The 27,215-nt window shown below is 38.5% G+C and overlaps 2 protein-coding genes and 1 long non-coding RNA gene across 8 annotated transcripts in view; 1 reads left to right on the forward strand and 2 right to left on the reverse strand.

Annotated features, from left to right (window-relative positions):
* Positions 1-7,658, reverse strand: part of LOC111324193 (uncharacterized) — an 11,197-nt gene extending 3,539 nt beyond the window's left edge. For 2 of the 4 annotated variants that reach the window (XR_016000960.1, XR_016000957.1), the window contains exons 1-5: positions 6,694-7,658; positions 3,569-3,668; positions 2,259-2,395; positions 1,776-1,887; positions 1,055-1,167 (exon numbers count right to left, since the gene is read on the reverse strand). This is a non-coding gene — a long non-coding RNA (uncharacterized LOC111324193). Of the gene's footprint in view, positions 1-1,054; positions 1,168-1,775; positions 1,888-2,193; positions 2,396-3,568; positions 3,669-6,693 lie in introns of all 4 variants that reach the window. The other 2 variants (XR_016000958.1, XR_016000959.1) reach the window with 2 other exon arrangements.
* Positions 7,659-7,790: 132 nt separating this feature from the next.
* LOC111324191 (coadhesin) lies at positions 7,791-24,917 on the reverse strand. 3 transcript variants are annotated; one of them, XM_088759441.1, is made up of 13 exons: positions 24,756-24,913; positions 18,945-19,112; positions 18,174-18,316; positions 17,505-17,646; positions 15,928-16,098; positions 15,491-15,670; positions 13,387-13,566; positions 12,998-13,177; positions 12,658-12,837; positions 10,725-10,901; positions 10,146-10,220; positions 8,903-8,990; positions 7,791-8,072 (listed from the first exon to the last, which is right to left on the reverse strand). In XM_088759441.1, exons 1-13 carry the CDS (start codon positions 24,838-24,840, stop codon positions 7,979-7,981), a joined length of 1,863 nt encoding a protein of 620 aa, XP_088615567.1. In that variant the 5' UTR covers positions 24,841-24,913; the 3' UTR covers positions 7,791-7,978. The 3 variants fall into 3 exon arrangements, with proteins under 3 accessions (XP_088615567.1, XP_088615568.1, XP_088615569.1); XM_088759442.1 differs by lacking the exon at positions 10,725-10,901; XM_088759443.1 differs by lacking the exons at positions 7,791-8,072; positions 8,903-8,990; positions 10,146-10,220; positions 10,725-10,901 and adding an exon at positions 10,929-11,115 and having other exon boundaries at positions 24,756-24,917.
* On the forward strand, positions 19,276-19,973 carry LOC148730506 (uncharacterized; the record flags this gene model as incomplete). The annotated part of the gene is made up of 1 exon (XM_088760717.1): positions 19,276-19,973. A coding segment is annotated over one exon (501 nt), but the record flags the coding sequence as incomplete, so codon positions are not given.
* Positions 24,918-27,215: the final 2,298 nt, after the last annotated feature.

The raw sequence follows: 27,215 nt of genomic DNA on the forward strand, positions 1-27,215 counted from the left end.
TCGATTACTAATGAGGGACTCAGAGGTTTTCCCTACTCCACGCAAAACGACTAACATTTTTCACTAATAATGATATTACTTTTTCTCTATCATAGATAAGTGAAAGCGCCTCTTTGATGTGCCATGGAGATCAGAATTAAGTTGTTTATACATGCTAAGATCAATACAGTAGATGAAATAATGGATATATGTGACGACTGGACATTATTGAGACCAATTCACACGAAAATGAAATATATATATATCTTATTAGACGTTTTATTGTGTAGTATCGCTGAGTATCTTGACGAGTTGTGCCGTATTTTGACTCGCCCTACGGGCTCGTCAAAATACAAACAACGAGTACAAATATTCAGCGATACTACACAATAAAACGTCTAATAAGAGATTCATTCTCCAAAACGCCAAATTGTTATTTCAGTGCGGAGGAATTTCGCGGATATTTCTGGAGTACAAATATCGCGTGATATTTGTACTCGTTATAGGTACTCTACGAAGCACAGTTGGATAATAATTTGAGTTACTAGCTGTGGAGTTCGGAATAAAGAATCTGTCACTCCCGTCATTTTCAAAACCTCCGTTCTAATATATCCTGGAGTCTCGCTGTAAACGATGTCCATCTGAAACATGACAAGAGGTTTTGCTTTTTTTTCTATCGAACCTATTAACGAGGCGACAGATAGAGATAGACGATATGTGGGTCCGTCTGTGGTAGAACAAACAATCGGAAGGAAGGTAAGAATCCAGGGAAAGAGGAAAGACTGGAGAGAGGGAGAGGCTGGGAGTAATGGTAGAGGGCTGGAGAGGGGACTAGGGAAAGAGAAGAATTGGGGCAGGAGAAAAGAAGAAGGGAGGGAGAAAGGAAAAAGTGAGAGAGAGAGTGTAAGGTGGAAGGGGGAGAAAGGAATTAAAGAAGAGAGGAAGAAATAACGGGGAGAAAAGGAAAAGGAGGAGGAAGGGTGGGAGAGGATAGAAAAAAGGGAGGAGACTCAAAGAGGAAAAAAAAGGAGAGAGACAGGGAATGGAAAGAATGAAGGAGGAAAACAAGTCATACCTCAGCGGTAAGATTTTTCTCGATTTCCTTGTATTGTGGCGATGACTTATTCTCCAGTTCTATTGTGTAGTTGTAATTTTCAACCTTCAAGGCCATTTCCACCTTGACTTGAACTGTAATAAAAAAGCAAATGCTCATCTCTACAATGGACAACTCACAATACCTCTTCCTTCCTAGTATGTTACTGCCTCTTTGAGGTTTTGTCAATAACCGAACTAACACTTCACTTTTCTTCTTCTTCTCTATTACTCTTCGTTCCTAATGGAACATAGGTCCTCAACTAGAGCGCACCACCTAACCCTATTTTGAGCAGTGCCCTTTGCCTCAATCCACGTGAGATGTTTCCTCTCTAATTCTGCAATTCTCGTACGTCGTTAGGTGTGCTGGGGTCTCCCTCTCTTTCCCCCTAACACTTCACAGCCATTTGAAATCCCTTTTAATCCTCTCCATCCTTCGCTAACCTTGTTTCTTATTGGCTTGTTATCATTACTTTTGCATTTTTCTAGGGCACTACTCTAATATTTTGTAGTCATTAACGGTCCGTTTTGATATATCTTCTCCAACCTTTCATCTTCTTCGGCTTCGCGAACGGAACTTTGAGTGCGATGCTCGATGGGTTCGCTTGAAGTTTACGAAAATTATCTGATGAGTTTCTTGGCCAAGCCCTTTGAATCTAAAGCAAAGTGAGTTTACCTTTAAAGGCTCATTGTTATCTACCAACCTACAACCTGCAGTATCATGGTGTGAGAGTTTTTTCCTATTTTGCAGGTGTAGGCACCAGAATCTATAATGGTCGTGTTCTTTATTTCAAGCAGTCGTCCCCCACCTTTAACCTTCAACAAAACAGCAACAGCGTTGAGTGTTTTTATACTAACTAGATTACAGGAATGGAGCAATGAATTCCATGATTCTTTGTCATTTTTGCATACTAAGCTTCTTAGTACTAATTGGTTCAATTGAATTTACAGTCTGCAGGTGCAGGGGGGGTGCAGTTAGGCAATACGGTGAGATGGGTGGGTGAAACCTTTTGAGAGACTCCAAGAAGGTTGGATTAAAATATGACCAGATGAGTAGGACAGATATTGTCTACTACCAAAACACTTAACAACAGACGTGCGACAAGGACAGCGAATACAAACTGGATTCTCCTTGTTATGTACGCTCACGTGACACGGCTGAGAAAATAGTAGGAGAGTAGGATCACCTGTCTTTTCGCGTTTTCGATCTCGATTCCATCCCGGCGTTCCCAAGTATAACTTCCATCGCCACCAATGGTGCAGTTCAGAGACACTGACTCTCACTCAGTCACATTCACAGCCTTAGTGGTATTTTTAATAATTACTAAAACAACAAAATATTGAACCAAAGTCAGCAAATGTATCTTAAACTGGCATTAGCATTATTTCTCATAGAATGTTTCAGTTTGAACTATAATGAGTCAGATAATTTTTTTTTTTTACTTTATTTCATTTCTGCTACTAAGGAAGAAATTATTTTAGGGTGACACCGATTTAATTTGTCAGGTAGTAACAAGAATGAAAACCGAAATTTCCCAATCTTTTATTAGAATCGGAATTCGAACGAAAATTGACAACTTTTCAATCGCAGAGAAGAGAAATTCAAAAACGGTAGGCATCAGTTACCAGACAGCGAGAGTTCCTTTATCTAAAAGATTTCATACTTGAACGTATATTTTGCCTTTATGATTTAGTGGCCATCGAGCAATTTGCAGAAATATCTTGAAAGCGCTTGTTCTTTCAAGATGTGTGGTACTGATAACATTTGGGCGCACGCAGTTCGTTTAAAATGTGACAAGGAAATGAGACAGCACATGGCTTTTAAAGCGACTCGTCATCCAAACGTCTCCCCCCCTGTTTTTCTTGTCTATGTATCGCAGACACGTCAAAAATCCCGTTTCACAATGCAGTGACACTTCGTAGGTAGCCCAACTTGTACTTTGCCCCGATCACGAGTCTTTGGTGAAGTTCAAAAAAGTGATGAGTTTCAGAATACCAATCTGTTTTGAAAACAACATTTTTTTTAGGCTGCCTTTGGATGGAAGATAAGTTTTTAAAGTGCATTGATCCTAGTCTTACTAATGTTTCCATATATGTTTTGTATTTTTTTCTCCTTTCTTCGTAGTGGGTTGGGTTCATCCTAATAATCTAAACTATATTTTTGGGGTTGAGTTTCCGGGGTGTAAAAACCTAGTAGGGTACTTAGAGTCCTATTGTTTCTACACCTATCTTATGGTAAATCTCTAAATAAATAAAAAAAATAGTGAGCAATTCGAAAAATCTTAGTGAGTGCCTAGACATGGTTGGAGCGAAAAAGATTACTAGCGTGTAACGTGATCGCTGCATGCGTTTTGTCATGCTCACCCCGTTAGAACGTTAGACCGTTGCCAAGGCCTCTATGAAAGTTCCAGCAGATCATAACCCTATTACAGTTGACGAATGTAATGTTAAAGAACACTTAAGCTTCCGAATACCGTAAAAGTGTCTTTTTACTTACACAAGAATATCAATGTAGTATCCATATGTCTGGCGTCGTTCTGTTAATTCTATCCTGAGAACTGTTAGCATTTACTTGTCTATCAATAGCAAAGATTGCACTGAAATGAAAAATTTCAAAAACTCAGTTAACAATTTTGGTCAAATGCATATTTTCTTTGTTGACTCTTAGCCAACCTTCAAAGTAACTTAAATTATGGCTGGAATGTCGTTGTCATTGTTATTTTGCAATGGCGGCAAGGAAGACGTTACGTTTGACCTACAACTCGGTGGAAAGGATCGGACAGGAGATAATTTGACAGATTAGACTTCTTTTGGTTACAATTTCACTTTGTGTTTCGACGGCTTCGATTTTGGGGGCCTTAGTTTTCGTAATCTCGAAAACTAAGACAGATCTTAGGTCTTAGTTTTCGAGGGTTTTAGTTTTCGTAACACCCATCTCGATCGCAGAGACACGAAAAAAACATCGATCCATCTCCTTTGTTCACGGTCATGTTAATGTATGATAATGAGTTTGAAACAAAGGAAAATAAAATTTGAACCAAAGATAAAATTGAACTACAACACATACATGTAAAGTAACACAATGCTGAGTGTAGGTTTCTATCATCCATTAGGGCACAAAATTCTATTTTCAGTTGGTTGAGAGCAAAATGTTTACTCTAATTATTTTCTTATTATTGATATCGTTTCATGCCAGTGTGTTTCCCAAATTCAAGCTACGTGGAGACATGAAATGAAAAGGTGAACTTAACGTCATCATGTTAATGGTCAACTTGACATGCTATCAAAAGTTGTCCTTCAGCTGAAATCTAACTCAGGAATGTAATTTTGTCAGTTTCTATCAATACACCTAAAAAAGTTCAAGCTTTTGTTTATTTTGATCAGCCACTATGTGTATCAATCAGCACAATCTACTTCGCGTAAATCTGATTAGTTTTAAGTGTGATCTATTGTTGCTGAGCCTACCAGTGGCTTACATTTGTACTTGAGTAATTACTTTTGTACTAGTGACACATGAAAAAGACACCTAGTCAGCCAATCAAGAGTGTAATTTTTCATGTATATCAGTTTTGTGATGAATTAACCAAAACCAAACAAGTAACTAAGAAGGAGTTGTAGTCTACCAAATAAAGGCCTAATACACATGTATTGTTACCAAGTTTAAATATCAATGCTCATCTGAACCATTATGAAGAGAATTTAGAAGACTGCCAAGCTTACAGGAAGTCAAGAAATGTTAAGGTCTGAATAATTCTGGACTTTACTTCGAAAACATAATAATAATAATCACATTTCAGTTGTAACATCAAACTACCAGGCTCCTATAAACAATGGAATATAAGCATTGTAGAAAATCATTTGTGAGGGTCTCCCATGGGGGCTCCTTCTTCCCTTCCAAAATTGTCCTATGTTCCCATGTTCCCACACTGTTTCCTTATTTGTTCCCCGTTTAATAAATTTGATTGCCACTTATCACCTTCTTCAATTCCCTCCCGCACAAAAGAAAGACACCAAAATCAAAACTTATAAAAGAATAAAATACATTTTATGAGACATTCAATTTGTGCGACAACATCTCGAACAACTGAGTGAAATTCATAATCCATCAGAGTGGGATGAGCTGTAGAACCAACCTTAATTCTCCTGGTCAACATTACAGTACATAAACTCGTCCAAATTTGCCCTCTTCCTTGAGGTCTTTCCTTCTTATATCACTATAATTTCTCCTCTAATTTGTATACTTTTGTTCCCCTGTTCCCTAAAAATAGGCTTATGTCCCCTTGTTCCCTTCAATATTTTGCCAATGTTTCCTTGTTCCCAAAAATCCCTGGGAGACCCTCATTTGTGAAAACCAAAACATCACATCATTCCACATTTTGTGTTATCCAAAAACTTGTTTCAATACTGACAAGTAGAAAACATTTAAGTAGAACATCATAAGCATGAAACTTCAACAATGATCCTTCAAACGTGATAAGATATCCTTTGTTTATACGAAATTGTCATAAAAGCAAATCCTTGACCGGTATCGTACAATCGAGATTTCCATACTCTTGTCGTTTTGAAATATGCCTCCGTGAATTCTCAACAGTGGAAGGAGAATACAACTACAATACAACTTATTTCACTTTATGGCACTTCCAGGAGGTTTCAGACAGTTTCAAGCACTTTCAAACTCTTTCAGAGAGTCAGTGGTGCAACCCGCACCGATAGATCAAACCGGTAGTTCATGTTTTTCTCGTTGCCATGCACCCACCAATAACGTAGCTCCATTTTCTGCCTTTAAAAGCACACACAACCCACAATTCCTCTATTCGCTCCGACGAAGGGCTAACGCTCGAAACGTCAGCTATTGTAATCATTACGGTGGCCAATTTACCATTTCAACTTTGTTGATATATCCAAACCGGTAGTTGTTGGCTTGCGAGAGTGCAATGACTCCTTTGAGTGTAGTACCAACTCGTGCCGAAGATTCAAGCTGTTAAATGTTATCTTTTAAGAGCCTAAAAGCTCTTGCACAAGCTGCAGTTATAACACAAGACGGATCTCTAACTCGCTTAGCGCTCACTCAAAACAAGACATTTTTTTCTCTCTTTTAAGGCGAACCGATAACATCCCATACAAACGTTTCAGTATAAATATAAAACGTTGCGCAACACTGTAAGAATCACGTCCGCTTTTCTAGTAGTGAGCTTGGGCTGCCTGTGCTCGAAGACTGATAAATTCCACAAAAATGGACTGATCTCCCTCAAATTTTCACCCGCGAAAGTGCTTTGCTAATGCCTACCCGTTCGAGCGGCAAAAGTTTCCAAATTCCGCTGCATCGATCCAAGAGCCGCTCCGTTTTACCCTCTTTTCTGACTAAATCGCTTTTTAAGTACGCGTAATCCTTTTGTCCTCACTGCGGGATTCAAATATCGAAGTGCATCCGGTCCAATTACACGCACGACTGCCCAGACGGTGTTGTCTGATATTTTGGCAAAGCTTACAACCTTCCCATCGATCCCCCGCAGAGTCTTAATATGGCCAGATGCGCTTTAATACTTGAGCGAGAAGTGACTCGGTTTCCTTTGAGAGACAGAGAACCCTTTTAATCCCAACACTACAAGATAACTACCTTACCTTCGAGATTCCTGGTGCAAACACGATGAATATCTGTTGGTTAACATCGCAGTCGTTCACGAGCGTTAACAGGTTTAGGAGACTGCGTCAAGTTGTTACTTCCTCGTTAAATGAAAAGCGAAAGCTGTTTAAGGCCCCTCCAATGATTTTGGCCGAATATTGGCTGTCTGGCCGTGTTTTTCATTGATATGTTAAGCACTGCATTCTTCTGTAGTGCCATGTTTCAGGAAAGCGTGTTACAATTGAGTTTGTTCTCCTTCAAGGGTTCTCAGGCCTCTGAACAAATTTCTCCAAAATCTCTTTCCTGTAATGTGGGGATGGTTGAATTACAAATGTCTTTGATCTTTAGAAACGAATTACACTTCGTTAAGACTGAATTACTTTTATTAATTAACTTCTAATCTCTGTCATTTCCTTGTTGATCAAAAGCTATTTTCTAAACTTTGTTGAATATTTAGAGGGCGTTTAATATTAAATGTGACTGACAGACACAGCATGATGTTGAGAATGACTTAATTGGCTCCTTACGTATTAACCTCACAACTTGACTTAATATTCTCGCATCAGCCAAAAACTAGAGTTTCGAAAGTTCATTCCGTTATAAAGATATATTCCTCTCTAAGAGTGACTGACAGACACATCATGAGGTTAAGCATGACGTAATTGTCTCGAAGGAGAAGCCAAATTTAACCTCGCAACTTGACTTAATGTTCTCGGATCAACCTAAAACTAGAGATACCGAAGACACAATATGGAAAGTTTGCTTTATAGAGATGATGTGATATTCCTTTTGTAACTCCGAATCCATCCCTCTCCACATGTATTAGTCTAAAGATTCAACCAGTGTAACAAAACACTTGCGCATGCAAAAAATTAAAAGACACGTTTCACGTCACGTTTGAAACGGTTGTTATGTAATCATGCATCTACCGCACCATTTAACAATTCGCTTTATGGACCTCTGCCAAGAAAAAGCCCTGGTTTTGTTTACACACACTGAACCATGAGTAGCTTGCCTCAGGTCAAAGGTAACGCTTGTCGAAAAAATAATCTACAAATCGTGACTCCAATGAAAGAAACCTTCGCTCGTTGGTGAATTGGTTGTGTGAATATTTATTTAAATTGCAAAGTCTTTACAATGGTTTGATAAGTGTACTCGCGTACAAACTGAACACACATGCACGGATTTAACTGAAAACAGATGTGCTTTTGTTATTTTACTTCCGTATAAAAAAATGCAGTGATAGGGAAACAATGTTTACTGGAACAAAGTCTACTCAGACTGCTAGGTGTGTGTTTGTTGGCTTCGGGTCTTCGTTGCGTCGAGCACATAAACGAATTTTCCATCAAGTTGTACGTTTTCCATCCCTCCGCTAGTTCTGTTTTACAAGGGTAAGAAAAAGTTATAGTCAAACTTTTTTACATGTAAGAAGGGTTCAATCTGCAAAGTTAATCAGTGGAATAATTTTCAAAGAAATGAGATAAATGCTCACTACGCCGTCGTTCCTATAGAAAGGAGCATTGGGATTTCCGGTTTTGGCTTTTTTCGGTTTTGGTGTTTATTGCAGTTCGCGGATTTTCCGAAACTGTGAAAGTGAAAGCAGTTACGGCGCTTCACGATGAAGTATCTGTCGCGACTATAAATACATTGGTCTAGTTAAAATAACATTTAGTTCAGCTTGTACGCTCTGCGTATCTAGAATTGTGGTCACGTGATAATGACATGACTCGAGACCTCGTGTTATGTTTTTTTTTTTTTATTGGTTTAGTCGCCATTATTCTTCATGTAAAAGTTTTGTTGGCAGAAATACAGTTCTCATATCTCAAAAACTGTTTGGTCAGCGTGGTGATCACTTTAGGTAACAGTATCGTAAAAACAAACCAAAGTAATCACAAAGGCAGACCAGAGGAGAAGAAAATTCCTTTAAGAGCCAATGAGAACTCAAAGTAAAACCGACCAAACTGCCTAAGGCGCTGGAAAACGCGGGCGACCAAATCGTGATCGGGTCGAGTTTTGCATCTGATTGGTTGATATAGTTTCGCGAGTTTTCTGAACCAATTAGAGAGCGAAGTAAAGAAATCTAAAGCAATCCCGGATTACTTTTGATACTCAATTTAAAATTGCTATAACGTGTTATTATGCTCAAATTGATGACTTTCTTATGTATGGCGACTGTTACGTATGGTTTTCCAGTGTACTTTTCCCTACCTGCTTCCATCGCGAAGCAAATAGCAGGCAGCGACACCAATAATAATGGAAAATGCGAGAGCCACGGCAAAAACTATCATCGCAACAACTGAAAAAAAATTATTAAAAAGTTATATAAGTATGATGCACGATCCTCGCAGTAGATAGCGCTATTTAAGCAATAGCGAAAATCAGACCTGAAAAAAAAAATCAGGCCTGTACGGGATTCGAACCACTGACCTCTGCGATACTAGTGCAGCGCTCTACCAATTGAGCTAACAAGCCAACTGGGGGCAGGCCGTTAAGTTGATTCGTAATAAACCCGTAAAAGTGATAAATCAGATACAATGAAATATATGAAGTTCATATATTTCGAACTGCGGAATTAGATACGTATGATGCACGATCCTCGCAGTAGATAGCGCTATTTAAGCAATAGCGAAAATCAGACCTGAAAAAAATCAGGCCTGTACGGGATTCGAACCACTGACCTCTGCGATACTAGTGCAGCGCTCTACCAATTGAGCTAACAAGCCAACTGGGGGCAGGCCGTTAAGTTGATTCGTAATAAACCCGTAAAAGTGATAAATCAGATACAATAAAATATATGAAGTTCATATATTTTGAACTGCGGTATTAGATACGTATGATGCACGATCCTCGCAGTAGATAGCGCTATTTAAGCAATAGCGAAAATCAGACCTGAAAAAAATCAGGCCTGTACGGGATTCGAACCACTGACCTCTGCGATACTAGTGCAGCGCTCTACCAATTGAGCTAACAATATAATTATATAACATTGTATCCAAAGTTATATAAATCAGATTTCAATTTACGTGAAGTTACTTAGGCGCGGCTTGAATTGTATTTCGTGGAGTTCTCTGTCTCTTACATTCGAATAAAACACGGACCACAGACCAGCCAATTGAAAAATTCTAGGCGAAACACAGACGACGTTCTGTTCAAACGACTGCATAGATAAGCATTCATTTTTTCAAACAGTGGAACTGCTTTTTCAACATATAAACTTATTTCACAAAAAATCGACCCTTTATTCTCTGCAAAGGGTTCTCCTCATGATTCTTGAGCAGCCACGCTATTCAAATCCTGACCCTATTTCAGGCCATAACATACCATGTTCAACACCCCTTTAAATCCGTTCGCCTTTTTCCGACCTAGTTTCATACAGCAGCACATACCCAAATCGCTCACAAAGGCAAAGTAACCGACTCCCTCCTTTCCCGAGCCTTTATGGTAAACTTACGGTATTCATTGTCGCCTTCCTCCTCCCCGTCTCCTCTTGCACCAGCGCCGGTGTTAGCATTAGCAGAACCCTTAACTGCAGGTTAAAGAAGTTTTAAAGTCATTTATTTGAGTCATTTGTAATGTTAATGTGTTCATGACATTTTTTCAGTGATCGGCTGATACTTAATATCTTGTTTTGCAAATATACTGAAGTCATGGATAAATTGGAAAAGCCTCAATAAAAACAGGACGTTCTTATTTGGGCCATCAGAAAAAATTCCCCCCGTCTCCAGGGGTTATTCCAGTTTCTGGGGCCATAAGGAGAAGGGAGTGACGATAGATTTCCAGGTCATGTCTGATTAAGGTCCCCCTTTTCCACATTTGGATCCTTATATCGAGAGAAGAACTCATAGTAAGTTAGCAATTACTCTAACAAATTTGCGACAGAGAAAATTATACCAATTCTCAAACTAGAAGTTTTTGATTAAGACTTCTCCTCACTAACCATCACGTCTCTGTGCCCCCCTCCCCTTCGATGATGTGTATTGAACACTTCTCGTATTAGGAAGAGAGGAAAAACCAATGCCCGCTGGTTTACCTGATTGGCAAGCTTTGGTCGCACAAGTTCGCCCTTCGTTGAACTCTCTACTCTCGCAGATTTTCCCTCCATGAGCGGGAGGGGGATTGGTGCAGTTTCGATAACGGAATTGGAGTCCAGTGCCACACGACACACTACAAGTGGTCCAAGCGGACCATTTTGAAAAACCGCCATCCACTGTTAAAGCAAAACAAAAAAATGTATACGACTCTTGGATGAATACTTGCTTTAATCGTTCTCTTACCCTCTACATGATAATGTTAGCTCCATTTTTTTTTATACGATTTTGAACTTACAATTACATACTTTGAGTCTGGGAAAAAAAGAGGAAACGTCTTACTTGCAAAAGAACTTTTATGAATTTGCCTTACATTTCTGAGTTTTTTCCAAACTACATAAGAAAATGCAGGTAAATATTGCCAGTGTCAAATCCTCTGAGGGGTACATTTAAGTATGAGGATTTTAGCCAACTAGGGCACGAATATTATACTGAAGGTATGGATGTTATAACCGAAGTATGGATGTTACACCAGAGATATGGATGTTATACCTAAGGATGGATTCTATACCTGAGATATGGATATTATACCTGGGTGTGGATGTTAGACCTGAGGTATGGATTTAATACCTGAGATATGGATGTTATACCTGGGGTATGGATGTTATACCTAAGGTATGGATGCTACACCCGAGGTATGGATGTTTTACCTGAGATATGGATGTTATACCTGAGATATGGATGCCATACTCCTGAGATATGGATGTTATGCCAACGGTATGAATGTTATACCTGAGGTATAGATGCTATACCCGAGGTATGGATGTTACACCTGAGATATCATGGATGTTATACCTGAGATATGGATGCCATACCTGAGATATGGATGTTATACCAGCGGTATGGATGTTATACCTGAGGTACGAATGCTAGACCTGAGGTATGGATGTTATACCTGAGATATAGATGTTATACCTGAGATGTGGATGCCATACCTGAGATATGGATGTTATGCCAGCGGTATGGATGTTATACCTGACGTATGGATGTAATGCCTGAGATAAGGATGCCATACCTGAGATATGGATGTTATACCTGAGGTATGGATGTAATGCCTGAGATATGGATGTTTTACCTGAGGTATGTCGGGATGTTATACCCGAGGTATTGATGTCATACCTGAGGTTTGGATGTTATACCCGAAATATGGATGTCATACCTTATATATGAATGTTATACCTGAGGTATGGATGTTATACCTGAGAGATAGATGTTATGCCTGATGTATGGACGTTATATTTGAGATATAGATGCTACACCTGAGATATGGACGTTATACCTGAGGTATGGATGTAATACCTGAGGTATGGATGTTACACCTAAGATATGGATGTTGTACTTGAGACATGGGCATTATACCTGAAGTATGGATGTTATACCTGAGATATGGATGTTAGACTAGAAGTATGGATGTCATACCTGAGATATGGATGTTATACCTGAAGTATGGATGTCATACCTGATATTTAGTTCTTATCAACCGAGCGGGAGGTCTGTATGGGAGAATCTTGACCGGGGTCGCTAGTACAAACCGAACGGAGTGAGGTCTGTACTAGCAACCGAGGTCAAGATTCTCCCATACAGACCGACCTAGCTCGGTTAATAAGATGTTTATTAAATGGCTGTGTCTAGAAAGCAACGGAACATTATATTCTTTGTAACTTTTTTTTCTAGACCGGTCTAGATGCCGGGCTAGATGGGAAAATCTAGACCGCTATATTTGAGACATCATCGAATGTCGGCTGCGTCTTAAAGAATGTGAATGAAATCAAAATGTGTAATTTGAAATGACTTGTCAAAAAATTGACCTTTTCCCTAAGACCATTTGTCACAAAAAGATGACCACTTAAAAAAACAACGAAAACGTTAACATACCCGGTAAATTGCAAGCTCCCATCATGCATGTTCTCCCCTCTGTAAAATTCTTGCTTTCACAACGTTGTCCTTCATGCGCTGGAGGGTGACTGGAGCAGTTTCGATGACGCAGTTGGAATCCAATCCCACACGACACACTACAGCTTGTCCAGTAAGACCATTCACAAAATCCTCCATCAACTGTCATAACGGAAAGGTGAATTCATGTGAATATCAGTGGAAGAGAATTAAGATTTTCTTTTCTTGAATCGCTGGTCAAAATTAAACTTTTCTTCAGGCATTTCTGTGAAGCGAAAAATAACCACCATAACAACAATTAAGACCGCAGCAACATAATTACCCGGTGACTGACAGGGTCCCATCGCACATGTTCGCCCTTCTGTGAAATTCTTGCTCTCGCAACTTTGTCCTCCATAAGCTGGGGGAGGACTGGTGCAGTTTCGATGACGTAATTGGAATCCAGTCCCACACACCACACTGCAAGTGGTCCAGTTAGACCATTCGGAAAAACCACCATCAACTGTCAAGCCAAGACCATTAAACTCTTACTAATATTAATGATATGCTTAAGACAATGATAGAAAACCAAAAATTTTCCTGTTTAGATGGTTTGTCAAAAGTTGACGTCTTTCCCTTCAAAAATTATTATGCAAAAAAATAATAATAATGACAAAATACCAGCAATCATAGCACTCATAACAAAAATAATGACAAAGTTAACCTAATTACCTGGCAAGTTACAAGGTCCCATTAAACATGTTCGCACATCTGTAAAATTCTTGTTCTCACAACTTTTACCCCCATGCGCTGGAGAAGGACTGGTGCAGTTTCGATGACGTAATTGGAATCCAGAGCCACAAGACACACTACAAGTAGTCCAGTTAGACCATTCAGAAAAACCTCCATCAACTAGATTATAGGAAACAGTAAATTATTACAAAAATGCTTGGGACTATGGAGGGAAATTAATATCATTTAGGAATAGTAACAACAATAACAACAATGTTTTATTACACTTTTTTATTTTAATTGATTATGATTTTTACTTTGTTGCGGGTGGCCAATGCTCATGGGACATAACAACAATAGAAACAAAACAATGTTGCAATTACAACAAAAGGTTTAAATTAACACGATAAAATTGATGATTAAATGTAGGTTGTCCCTTTGAATGAGAACAGCTTCTCTGATTTTAAAATTGAGAGTTGTGGGATGCTAAAACACTCATCAGAAACTAGATTGCGAAGATAAGAATGTGAGCTATTACTTTAAAATAATCCTAACAATGATCTTATAGTATGCCTTTTTTCCTTTCCCTCTTTTTACTTTCCGCTTCAGTGATTATCTTGAGAACATCAATATACTTCTTCTTCGAGAACATTTGGCAATATATATATTTTTATTTGTCTTTGGATGATTTTTTAAATAGCTCTCTAAGAAAGTATGGGATCTCAATTTATAGTTTATTACCAATTCTCGAGAAGAAGTTTTTTTTATTTCAAGTTTGGAGGGTTAACATGAAAATTATTGGAGATAGAAGAGCGCGTGTTGTAAGAATGGACACTGAATGTTTTCGAAAATAAATTACCAAAGTTATCTGGTGCTGACGTGACTGGAATCTAGTCCCACGCGTCATACAACAAGTTAACTTAATTACCCGGCAGATCGCAAACTCCCATCACACATATTTGAGCAATAGTGAAAATCAGACCTGAAAAAAAAAAATTTCAGGCCTGTACGGGACTCGAACCACTGACCTCTGCGATACTAGTGCAGCGCTCTACCAATTGAGCTAACAAGCCAACTGGGAGCAGGCCGTCAAATTAATTCGATATAAACCCGTAGATGATAAATCAAACAACAACAAACATATGAAACATATGTGTGAACTGCGGTTATGGGACGTATATGAGAACGATCCTTCGCAGTAAAGCACTATTTGAGCAATAGTGAAAATCAGACCTGAAAAAAAAAATTTCAGGCCTGTACGGGACTCGAACCACTGACCTCTGCGATACTAGTGCAGCGCTCTACCAATTGAGCTAACAAGCCAACTGGGAGCAGGCCGTCAAATTAATTCGATATAAACCCGTAGATGATAAATCAAACAACAACAAACATATGAAACATATGTGTGAACTGCGGTTATGAGACGTATATGAGAACGATCCTTCGCAGTAAAGCACTATTTGAGCAATAGTGAAAATCAGACCTGAAAAAAATTTCAGGCCTGTACGGGACTCGAACCACTGACCTCTGCGATACTAGTGCAGCGCTCTACCAATTGAGCTACGGTGGTTCGAGTCCCGTACAGGCCTGAAATTTTTTTCAGGTCTGATTTTCACTATTGCTCAAATAGTGCTTTACTGCGAAGGATCGTTCTCATATACGTCTCATAACCGCAGTTCACACATATGTTTCATATGTTTGTTGTTGTTTGATTTATCATCTACGGGTTTATATCGAATTAATTTGACGGCCTGCTCCCAGTTGGCTTGTTAGCTCAATTGGTAGAGCGCTGCACTAGTATCGCAGAGGTCAGTGGTTCGAGTCCCGTACAGGCCTGAAATTTTTTTTTTTTTTTTTTTTTTCAGGTCTGATTTTCACTATTGCTCAAATAGTGCTTTACTGCGAAGGATCGTTCTCATATACGTCTCATAACCGCAGTTCACACATATGTTTCATATGTTTGTTGTTGTTAAAAACAGAATTATACATCATTCTAACATTTTGGTGCGAAAACATTTTTGATAGAGGCGTTAAAAGCGCAAAATACTCTTGTACAGGACAATTATCATGCACAAGAAAGAACAACATTTTGAAATACACTTACCTTTCGAATGGCAGACTGGTGTCGAGCAGTTTTGCACTTCTGTGAAATCTTTGCTCTCGCATTTTTGTCCACCATGCGCCGGAGGGGGCTTGGTGCAATTTCGTTGACGTAATTGGAATCCAGTCCCACACGACACACTACAGGTGCTCCATTCGGACCATTCAGAAAAGCCGCCATCGACTGTGAAATAAAATGCAATACTGAATAATGGATGTTTTATCAAAAAATGAAAATGTTACCTTAGTTGAGTCGTAACTAAGCTCATTAATTAGCCGATTCATGGTCACTGTTCACCAAAGACTATTTGCGCATTAGAACAATCCACAAAAATCTCTCTCATCTGCACTCTATTATCGTTTAATTAATACCTTTACGTTTAAAACTTCTGAAAGTTTTTTTATTTTTTTTCTTCACACGGTTACTGTTTCTTCACCCACCAGAACACTCATTTCCTTTACATTCCATCATCTCGTACAAGTCCCCTTCGCAGTCCGCTCCCCCATTAAGCGGAGCGGGATTAGTGCACGTTCTGTATCGAAAACTGCTTCCGTTACCACATGGATTGGAACACCGAGTCCAGTCTGACCAATTCGTTAGTCCACCATTTACTGTTGAAAAAAATGATAATCTCGTCGTTGCTTATTTTAGCAAACAAAATTATTTGAGACTGATGGGTTAAAGAGTCGTGTCATTAGGAGATATCCCCCCTCCTAACACCCCCGCCTCCATTCCTTCCGAATGAGGTCCTTTTTTAACTCTTGAGGGACAGGAAACTTGCAACTGGATTGCGAAGAGAGCACCGAGTTTTGAAAATTGAAAACTTTCCGAGTTACGTGTGTGAAAGGGTTTCTCTAAGGCAAATCAATAAAAGTATTTTAAAAGGTTACGAATGGGGCAAATTGAACTGCCTCAACTAGAGTGGCGTGTAATTTACCTGCGATAAATATACCATATTTCTTTGAATAGGCGCCCACGCTCTAATAGGTGCCCTTCCTCCAAATGAGTACCCCCCCACCCATAAAATCAAACAGGCGCCCCCTCGAATGAGTGTTCCGTTCCCCCCTCCTTCCTCCTTTTTTTTGAAAGGTAGGGATACAAAGAGAACCTGTTTCTATTGCTGCTTTTATTTACGAATAAAGCGGAATCAGTACAGGAGAATATTTTTTTTTCCTAATTAATAGTACTCCCCTCGATTAAACGCTCTCCTTTCGATAAGCGCCCCTCCTTTAAGCCGAATAAGCGCCTACGCACTTATTCGAGGAAAAACAGTGTGTACTTCATTGAGCGCAGGATGTGTAATGGGAACAAAGTGTGCCTGAGGTCTTCCCGCACGGAATAACCGAGTCAGTAACTTATTTGATTTTTCTTCTAATTTGCTGTTTTCCGCCTTGCTGCGAATGGCATGGGAAACCGTGGTCTGCAAAGTGAAAAGCTGAACCACTTACGAGCGCGTGATTGGCACGTCGAGGATTTTTAAGACTCTGGCCCACCGAGATTCTTCAGAAAAAAATTACGAAGACAGTATTGAGGAAATAGGGGAGGAAGTGGTGATTTGCGATTAGAAGGTTAAAGAGTTTCGAAGTCGACTTGTAGCACACCATGTAATATAAATTTTTTTCAGTAAATCTTCTCCCATGAAGAAGAAGCTAGTGATTCTAGTATAATGCGAACTAAGAGGGAGGTAGTTTTTCTGTGATTTACAGTATGCAAGTACCTATCATAAGATTGTTTGTGCCAGTTTTAGGGAAACAGTCATTAATTATTGCCTGGAGGGTGGAGAGTTTAATCTAGATCTGGGGCGGGGGGGGGGGGAAGGTCACATGATTTTCAGGGAGAACGTAGACGAATCGTTCCTCGCCAAAAGAGTATGAAGGCGGACTAAAGAAAATTGATTTACAACTAACCCATTACAAGAGGGAATAAAGTGTTCCTCTTGCTACTGAGGTAATTTTTATCGTGGTACAGCTATAAACCTCAAAACCTTTTCCCCCTCATAGGGGAATGAATGACCTACCTATTACACATCCATATATCTCAACACGAAAGCAGATTTTCCTCCACGAAAAGGCTCTAATCCTTACTGCCTGAGCCAGCAATCCTTTGACTTGGAAGTGACCGATTTCGTCTGCATCCGTGGTCGGTGTGTAATAAAAATACTGCAATATTTGTACGAAAAAAAGGTTTCCTTACAGGTTGATTTCTCTTCTTTTCGTGTTGTCTCACAAAGTATAAAAAACGGCTGCGCAAAGCACCCGACGTAATTGTAATCTAACTAAACTTAGCGGGAATTAATAATATAATAATAAAATATTTATAGAGCGCCTATCCTTTTCAGTGCTAAGCGCTTTTCAGTGCTAAGCGCGGAATTGAATCAAGATTTAGTATAATTTCAGAGCTAAGCAAAGAGTTTCCAGCAGTCTGATTGGTCGAGCGGTTCCTTATATGACGCAATGTAAACCGCTCCACGCGGTTTATATAAAAGGCTAAAATAAAATGTTAATAAATGTTACTAAAATGTTATGATTTTAGAAATTTCTCTGTTGTTCAGCTCTGAAGTTATACTAAAACAATTATTCGCCTCAGGTTTGGTGAATATTGTCGAATAATCCCCTCCACTTCGTCTCGGGGATTATTCGACGATATTCACCTCGCCTTCGGCGAATAATTGTTAAATATGACTGACCTGTCGGTTATCCTGAGTTGGAAAAAAGTTCCAGTAAATACCATCCCTCACGATGGGTCTGAATTGGATAGAAAGCCTCGTGATATAGTCTTGGCTGTTACTTCGTCCTTGATATTCGAAAGCTGTAATGTTTACTTGCTTTTCTGTTAAAAAAGAACGAAACATTTTGAATATCATACTCGATATTGAGTCGCAAAGCAAAGCTATTTTCGTAACCAATTGCCACCAAAGCATAAAAATATCATAGTAAAACTATGATCAATAATGCGATGTGTCGCCAAAATTTCGTAAGTCTTTTGTCCTCCATCGATGTTTTGAACTCACGAAGATATAGAAGTGCTCCTGAGTGCTTTGCTTTCGAAGTTATTTCACGACTGCTACCCGATGTTTACAAGAAATATTTTCGAATGGTCTTAGCAATAACATAGTTAAGACTACTTCTTTCAAATCAGTCAATATCACGGTGAGTTCTCTGTATTTATTTGGAAACCCTTTGGTGTGAGGGCTTTTGACCAAGCATTTGCTGTCAATAGTGTAAGCCCTAGCTGTGCGCTCGGTCCTTAAAAAAATGCGAGGAAGAAATTCGGCTGAGCTCGCTCAAGGCAATTATGCCTACATAGTTGAACATGTTGCCAGTAAAAATATCATTTCTTAAGCATGTTTTGGCAAAGATTTATTTGGCAAGTGTTATCGACTAAGGGGAAAAACAAATGTATTGTAGAGACTACGTCAATTGATTAACTTGATCCTAAAAAGGTTAATATTTCTTACCAAAATGGAATTCTGGCCACGCAAGTAGGTCATCACGAAATGGACACCAAGCCCCTGTGCTATTCAAAAAAATATGACTTTCATCAAGGCTCTCATTAAAAGACTTCTTCGAGACTGTATATGTGTAATTGACGACGTTGCCTGTGAGGAGCGCACCGCATCCGGGACCTGTTAAATTGTACATGTAGAAAATAAGGATGAAGTTGAATCTTAGGGTAAACAAGTAAAATATAAAAATATAGCGGTAAGTATTTCGGTTCTCACAAAGAGCTAACGGAAGAAATTATACTTCGATTTCTTACTTGTTTAATTTTCTGACTGTCTGGCTAACTTCGACACCATAATCTATGAAGGAGATAGATTCAGGAATGAATTCATCCTTGGCATACGTACTCATTACAAACCGACTGAAACTTGTCAGTACACACATTTCACCACGTGTCACCCACCGGGCATAAAACGAGATTTTATTAAAGGGAAAGCCCTTCGACTTCTGAGAACGAACTCTTCTGAAACAACGTTCGAAGACAACCTTTCAAAATTTAAATCGCGCCTTATCACGCACGGATACCCTAAAAAAAAACTAATACGAGCAACACTATCAGAAGTTAGCTTTGCCACAAGACAGTCGGCCCTTATACAAAAGAAAAAAACGCAAAAACAAATCACAACATACCAGCCGTCAGTGCGGAACTTTACAAAAATATCGATGCAAAACTGGGATTTAATACAAAACCAGCCCTTGCTGAAAACCATCTTCAGAAATCCACCCACTATAGCCCACAAAAGAGGTAGATCTCTCAAAGACATGCTTGTAAGAGCCAAATTATGAAAGGCACTTATAACCATATCACATCTATCACGCAGGGAGCCCGTGCCGGCCTGTCTAATTACTTTTATTCATAGTTAAGATGTTTTCCATCAAATGTTTAATTGTTATTTAACAAATATTCATTAAAGTTGAGGTGACTAGTCAACAATAGGGACCTCAAGCAGTAAGGACGGTAACACCAAAGAAAACGTTGATTAAAAATTGAATTTCTATTTTTAGTTAGAATTTCGAAAATGGCTGCATACGTTTACCGTCCCCTACGGTGCCACACTTCAAGTTCAGCATAACGTATAAGTAGCATTGAGTTCCAAATGGAAATTAAAATAATTTGCTGTCGCGGTTTCCGTTCGCAGACGACGCAAATTTTGGCGATTTCACGTTGTTGTTTTGCAGAGGACTGCCGAGAAATGTATAAATTTTTAAAACGCACGTGCTGGCTATTGTTCTGCTCATTAGATCTTTCATTTTGCCACGTCCTCGTTGCGTCCCCGTTGTGACTTGCTAAAGATCCAATTATTACATTTCTTACATTTATTATACATTGTAGTCACCCTCTGTCTTCTCATTGGCTAAACGCACACAGTTAATTCTGGGAAACAGCGCAACCTACAGATCATTCACTAAACTGTACCTACAGATTATTCACTACACTGTACCTACAGATTAGTGAATAATCTGTAGGTTGCGCGCGTAATGCATGACTTCCGATGGAGCAATGTCAAGTTCACGGACAGCGAAGTAAGAATGGCTTCTCGATTCGCTTCATCGACCCAGCGAGAAATTGAGAAATTACTTGAAGATAAAGATTCGGAAAATACTAAAAGATCGACAAAAGTGATGAAGGAACTGTTCTATAAATACCTTAAAGAGAAAAATATCCAGGAGCCACACGACAAAAAGGAATTAGCCCGAGTAAAAATTTGTTTACCACACAGTTGTGAATTTTTAATTGTTCGAAAATAAACTGTGTTCGCTGCGATAATGCGTTTTGACGTTATTTTCTTTAAAACAATGTATAATAAACCAATTATTGAATTCGGTTTTTGTGATATCCGGAATAATCAAGGTCTCGGTTAATGTTATTAGCCGAAGCCTTCGGCTTCGGCTGATAACACCAACCGAGACCTTGATTATTCCGGATATCACAAAAACCTCATCCAATAATTGTTTAAAGTGTGAGTTGGATAGGAGACAATAAATAGCCCACGAGGCAGATAGCGCAGGGTTAGCTATCCAACAAGGGCAAATAAACTTTTAAAATTTGGAATATTTGGAGCTTTTTTCAGCCCTGCAACAGTTGGTGCAATGCATTTCTAAATAAGGTGACTCAGAATATGAGCTGATAATCAGTGTTGAGTGAACCAATCAGAACACAAGAAATACAAAATTCAATAATGGTAGATAGCTGGCCACTGACACCGAGGTGAGTGGCAAAGGATATCCGAAGTTTGAATAGCCAATCGAAGTGCGCTTTCAACGCTATCCACTGTTTAGTAAATACTGAGTAGACTTATTGGAACAAACAAGGGTTTGCATAAAGAAAGAGTTCTATTCCTTTCGGACTGACTCAGCAAATTAACATGGTCGCCGTTTTACTGTTGTGGTAAAAACCAATATGGCGGCTGTTAGGTTAGCAAAAACGATTCAGATTGTTGTTTTAACAGTTGATGGCCAATTTTTCTTGAACTTTCTCTGTGAGCCACTTATGAGGTTACAGCTGGGACTGGATTTCAATAGAGTCATTCAACTTGAAAGGAAATGTTATCCAAAGCATTTTTTGTAACTTTTTTCCTTCTCCTCTATAAACTTCTGTCTTTAAACTTTGGTAATTGCTGACCTTTTGATGCGAAAATGATAAGTTATTCCCAGATAAATGGCCATTAAATGTAAGAAATTTTTCCACTTGGCTTCATTATGAAAGTGAAATTGTTTAGTTTTCCGGAATAGCCTATTGTCTTTGAGTAGAGATGACTTTAAGATAAAACCAAGGCGGCTCAGCCGGGAAAAACTCGCAAGAATACTTTCGAATTCAGACATTTTGAAAACGACGAACTTGAAAAACGTGGTGTAAGTTTCAAAGCGAAGCAATTACAACGCTTTTCTAATCGTGGCAGAAATCATTGCAAAAATATTTGCAAAAATATTCTTATAGAAAAAACCTTTAATGCCATTCATGGTTTGCTATTGGACACTGCTTTCATCCACTCAGTTTTGTCTATAATAGTGTTCGAAGGCGCGGCTATATGTCATGTTTCAACATTTGGCATCTTGAAGATTGTTTACAATCTCTTTGACACCTGTTATATCTATTTATAGGACCCAAGGTTAGAATCCACCTAAAGGCGATTTTATCTTATACCAAGAATAGAAAAAGAAAAGAACAATTAGGCAAGTGTTCAAGCAGTGATAATTGAACCCTCATTAGCGATTGGAATTGTCTTCTCCCTTCGTTTAACAAAGTCTCTCTTAGAGGAGACAATTCCCCACTGAGAAAGTGGCTCAGAAAACTTGGACTTTCTTTCCATAAATAGCCGTACACTTTCAAGGAAACTTTTGGACGTATTGTTTGCCATGTTTTGTCTCGTTTTTTTTTTTTTTTTGTTTGTTTGTTTGTTTTTGTTTTGTTTTGATTTTTTGTTTTGTTTTGGCTTTTTTGTTTTTTGTACTTGTACTTGCGCTAACAGCAAAGGAAATCAGTGTAACCTCCAAAAGTCACTAATATAGCGGAGAAGACAATTCGAACGCACAGTAGAAATCACGGTTTAATCAAATGCGGTAGGTAATCAAAATAACAAATGAAAATAAAGAGATCGGTGTGTAATCATGGATGAAAAAAGCGAAGTTAGAGATCGAAGATTGCGAAGTCACGATTGACGGCTGTGGCTGAATTTGTGTTGCTGAATTTATGTGGCTCAATTTGTATGGTTCGAACTAAAAGAAAATACAGCAGAAACTAAATTAAGAAAATTTCCTTTAGAGATGTAACACTAGCCTAATCAACAATGAAGCGATTATAAGTGAACTGAAAGCGAGAAATGACCAGTAATGCCGCAGACCAAAAAGGGAAAGATCTTAAATGTAAAATACAGAAAGACTTACTTTGGTCGAGCAGTTAGATATTGCTGCATGTGCTTAAAGAAACTGATTGAACTAAGAAACTTATTAAGTAATAATTATTAACCAACGAAGAAATAATAGACAGGGAAAAAGATAACAGGAAAATACACGAGCTACACGTTTGGAAACTAACAACCAGAGCTTTCTATTACAGTTGTATTTAAAAATAGGACTCTTTGTTATAACGCAGAAATAAATCTTATTCCCCATTGATTCGATCTGAAGTTCATCACTTCAAATTTCATTCCTCTTAATCACTTCTTTATCGCAACAAGGCGTTTCATTTTCGATTAATTTTATCTGCGGTGTCCTTTTTCTTCATTTAATCTGAATTTACAACTCTGGTATTCCTTGATCCGAAACTAAACCGCTTATGAACAATCACTACATGAGCCTTTTAGTGGTTTTCCTGTTAATTATACTCTTTAATCAATAATCAAAAGTATACCCAGACACAATCAATCACAATTTGATCATTGAATAAAAAGATAGGTTACGCGGAAAACTTCGGGTGCATCTGTTCTTTGTAGCGATCATGAAGTTACCGCGAAAAATTTGCGAAAAAGTACCTCTTGTACATGATCATTTTATTGAAAGGAACGGAACAAGTTCCCTCGTTTTCAATTTGTTTCCGGCTGCTTAAAAAAAGAATCCGACAAGACAATAAAATAACGTAGAACTTTGCAAGAACTATTGTAATGCTAATGAGTGGGAAATTTTAACATTAAGTATTTTGTTTGTTTGTCTCGTCTCTGACAATTATAGCAGAAATTGCCAACGCAGACCCTAACAACTAAAACAATGTGTAATTTTAATATCACGAATGCCGAGAGAAAATTTCACTTCGTTGTGAATATCATTGCCATAGTTGTCAGATTGGTCTTAAAACTTCAAAGAACATGTTCCTTCGTCCAAAGCCTGTCAGATCACATTCTCTCATGGCTGGAAAACGCATCACATAACCGAGAATAAAGACCTTTCTTGTCTCAGTCTTGTAAAGCTGATATTTTACGATCCATGCCAGCAGAACTGACAAAACCCTCAAACTGTATGAAACGAAAATTGATTGTAGTTCAAAATAATTGGCGGCAAGTACATCAATTTCCTGTCAACCAGGACAATTTAAACAACATCAAGGTTGAAAACTGGTAAAATGAAATTAATCTCTCTTTCTGACTTGAAGTTCTAACAGTTTATTCTTTCCATTCCGTCATGCTGGAGACTCGTCAACCAGTTTGCCATACGCTGTTACATGGGACATTGTTTGGACAGCTTTAAATTACTTTGGCAGTAGCGTAGTTTAAACTACAAGAAATGACATGAAATGCTCAGTTTCAGGATATGGCGTACTTTAGTTTTCAAGAAATCGTACGCCAAAATTACGAAGGAATAATAAAAGCAATTAGAGATACTGAGTATATCGAGGAGAGGACATACTCAGAACTGCAGAGAAAATCATAGCGTGCAGCGTAAGATCTTCCTCTTTCAACGATAACTGAAAATTCTGAAAAAGCATTACCAAGCCTCATAAGAACGACAGTAAACAAGAGATTTTGCAGTTGATGAGTTAGGTTAGTTCGTAGACTTTTATGATGAAGTGAGGCATGTAAAATGCCGCCGAAACACATGTCACTGCACCTGCATCAAACCTAAAGAAAGTCGGAGAAGAACTTCCATTCCGACGGCTTTAAAGATACACGTATTTACATTACGATAAGAAGAGGCTTGTTGAAAGTCACATATCATCAAACGGAGGAGCAATGTCTAACAGCGCCAGCTTAAGTTCACTCTGCCGGCAAACGTTATGCGTTCTCATCATAAACTGAAATCGAAACCAAAAAAACAATTTGCCACACAGTTACCTCTAGGATAGTCTACGGCATAGCTTGAAGCAACGGTGACGAGGAAAATTCGCACGCAAACGCAGAAACCAACAGCTGAACGCATCTCGGTCCGAGCAGTTAGAGACTTAGTTCACCACTGAATTCTTCCCACTGTGATAGTTGTTGTTATATATCCTAATCTGTTGATCTTTTCAATCAGTCAGGCGACCAGTCATGCATGTTATATGAGGCAACTTAGCTCCTTCAAGAACGTGGCTTACTTACTAGACTTCATCGAAAAGTTTATCGCAATGAACTGGCTTCTTTTAAATTATGAAAATTGCTCACTATGTGTCAATTAGAGAGGAACGAACAAGGAATATATGGTCCAGTCCAGTCGAGACGACACCCTCAGACCTTCAAAGAACGCTCGGTTAGGGGCAGTCGGAGATTAAACGAGTAAAAAGAATGAAGAGGAAATGAAATGTATGAATAGCCGGGACAAATTCGTAATAAATATTATCGCAATGCTCCTTTGCTCATTTATATCATGTTTACACCAATTTAGCATCGTTAGCGCCTTTAATGCATATGATATACACAGCGCCAGGGTTCTTATTGAGCTTCAGGCAACTTATTAACCAGAACGACAGAACCAAACACAGAGAGAAGCAACTGACAGAAAACTGCAAAATTATTCACACGGCAGGGAGATCGTAAGCTGTGAGAGTTCATTTCTCCTTTTAGAAAATCGTTGACCTTCAAGACGACGCAATTTGTTATCGCATTCTTTCCATTTTTATTCGGATTTTTTCCTTTAACCCTCCGGCAGTTTAAACATCTTTAACTACCAGAACAAACACAAAGAAATAAACAATGAAACACATAAAGAAAAAAAGGAAAAAACGAAAGAAATACCAAGGAAGAATTTAGAATTTGTTGAAGGATTCGTTTCCTTCAAGGAATTCTGATGTTTGGTGTTTTCTTTGTGTTTGTGATTTTTTTTTTTCAACCTCCTCACTTCATTAGAGAATGGAAGTGGTTGTTTTAATGAAACTGTTTACACTGTTTTTTGATTAGTCAAAGGACCTCCTAGCAATAGTTTGACCTTCTATCACCTCCTTCTCTATTCAAAAGATCGGACTAATTGATCTTTAAATTAAATTGCGGCTGAAAACTTTCAAAAGCGGTTGGAAGCTGTTTTGACAGAGTCCGCAGTTTAGCTATTCCGGGATCCTCAGGGAACCTTCAATTCGTTGAATACAAAGCCGATAATGAAAAACACTGGCGTAAATGGAAATAAATCGATAAGAGACAGATTTAATTAACCAAGAGTTGGAGGAATCATTTTCTTATTACAGCTGTCATAAAAGACGCAATAAAACGCCTTATCAATTTTGACCAATTTGTTTTGTTTAATATTGCTTGTAACAATGAATAACGACAACGCGGAAAACAACCAAAGATCTGAAACAAAGTGTTACACGCTTTGAAAATATCCTCGATTACTTTGATCAACACATTGGCGACACTTGCAAAACTTCAAACACCAGCTCTGAGGCTGGCCAGCTATCAAATGGGGAATTATCTTCCAAAACAAATGGAAATTAATATGTTTTCATTAGTCTAACAGTTTGTCTTGTTATTAAATCTCATCACTTTGTTTCACCCCCTACAGTAGACAGTCGCTATCAATCGTAACACACCACAGGACAAAGTTTATCTTTTAACCTACAGCGACAAAAAGGCCGCTTTAATAATTTTTCAGACACAAATGGAACGTGTTTTCTGACTTAACTGAGGCACTTGGGAAGTAATCTTTCTACATTCTCAAAACATCACAAAATCACGCGCGAATACGATTCAAAGTAGCTGTAAGATATTGAACAAGGTACAAAGAGTTCGTAATCACATCACAAAACAACTTCTTCATAAACAGATAACTACTGGCATCACTGCTGTCCGTTTTTTAGGAACTTACATACGCAAATGCTTAGCTAAAGATTTCGTTTTCCACGTGAAAATACGATGCATGCTTCACACGATCGCGAGAGCACGAGTTTCTTTAATACCCACGGAATAATCTGTAGGTATCACTGTTGACGAAGCAATTCAACAAGGAAACCCTCTTTCTGCATATTTACCTCTGGGATAAACCTCTACTTTTTCGATACAAATACAGCAGAGAACATGAATAGGAACCCATGGAAATGTGTAGGTGCGGCATGGTTGTCCGCGATAATGATGGCATAAATAAAATGGTGTTGGCAACTAGCTCCTTCTGACTTCTTCCGAGAGAAAATATTTAACAATTATTCGCCGAAGGCGAGGTGAATATCGTCATAATCCCCGAGACGAAGTCGAGGGGTTTATTTGACAATATTCACCGAACCTGAGGCGAATAATTGTTTTAGTATAATTTCAGAGCTGAACAACAAAGAAATTTCTAAAATCATAATATTTTAGTAACATTTATTAACATTTTAGTTTAAAATTTTA

This window comes from Stylophora pistillata, chromosome 5 (assembly GCF_964205215.1).
Source record: "Stylophora pistillata chromosome 5, jaStyPist1.2, whole genome shotgun sequence".
Lineage (NCBI taxonomy): Eukaryota > Metazoa > Cnidaria > Anthozoa > Scleractinia > Pocilloporidae > Stylophora > Stylophora pistillata.

Bases quoted from the DNA above. Each gene is read 5' to 3' on its own strand.
- LOC111324191 (XM_088759441.1), bottom strand. From the start codon at position 24,840: ATGCGTTCAGCTGTTGGTTTCTGCGTTTGCGTGCGAATTTTCCTCGTC. The intron at 19,113-24,755 runs GTAACTGTGTGG...ACAATTTAACAG, and splicing joins TGCCGTAGACTATCCTAGAG to GTCCCGGATGCGGTGCGCTC. The intron at 8,073-8,902 runs GTAGGGAAAAGT...CTTGTAAAACAG, and splicing joins TTGCTTCGCGATGGAAGCAG to AACTAGCGGAGGGATGGAAA.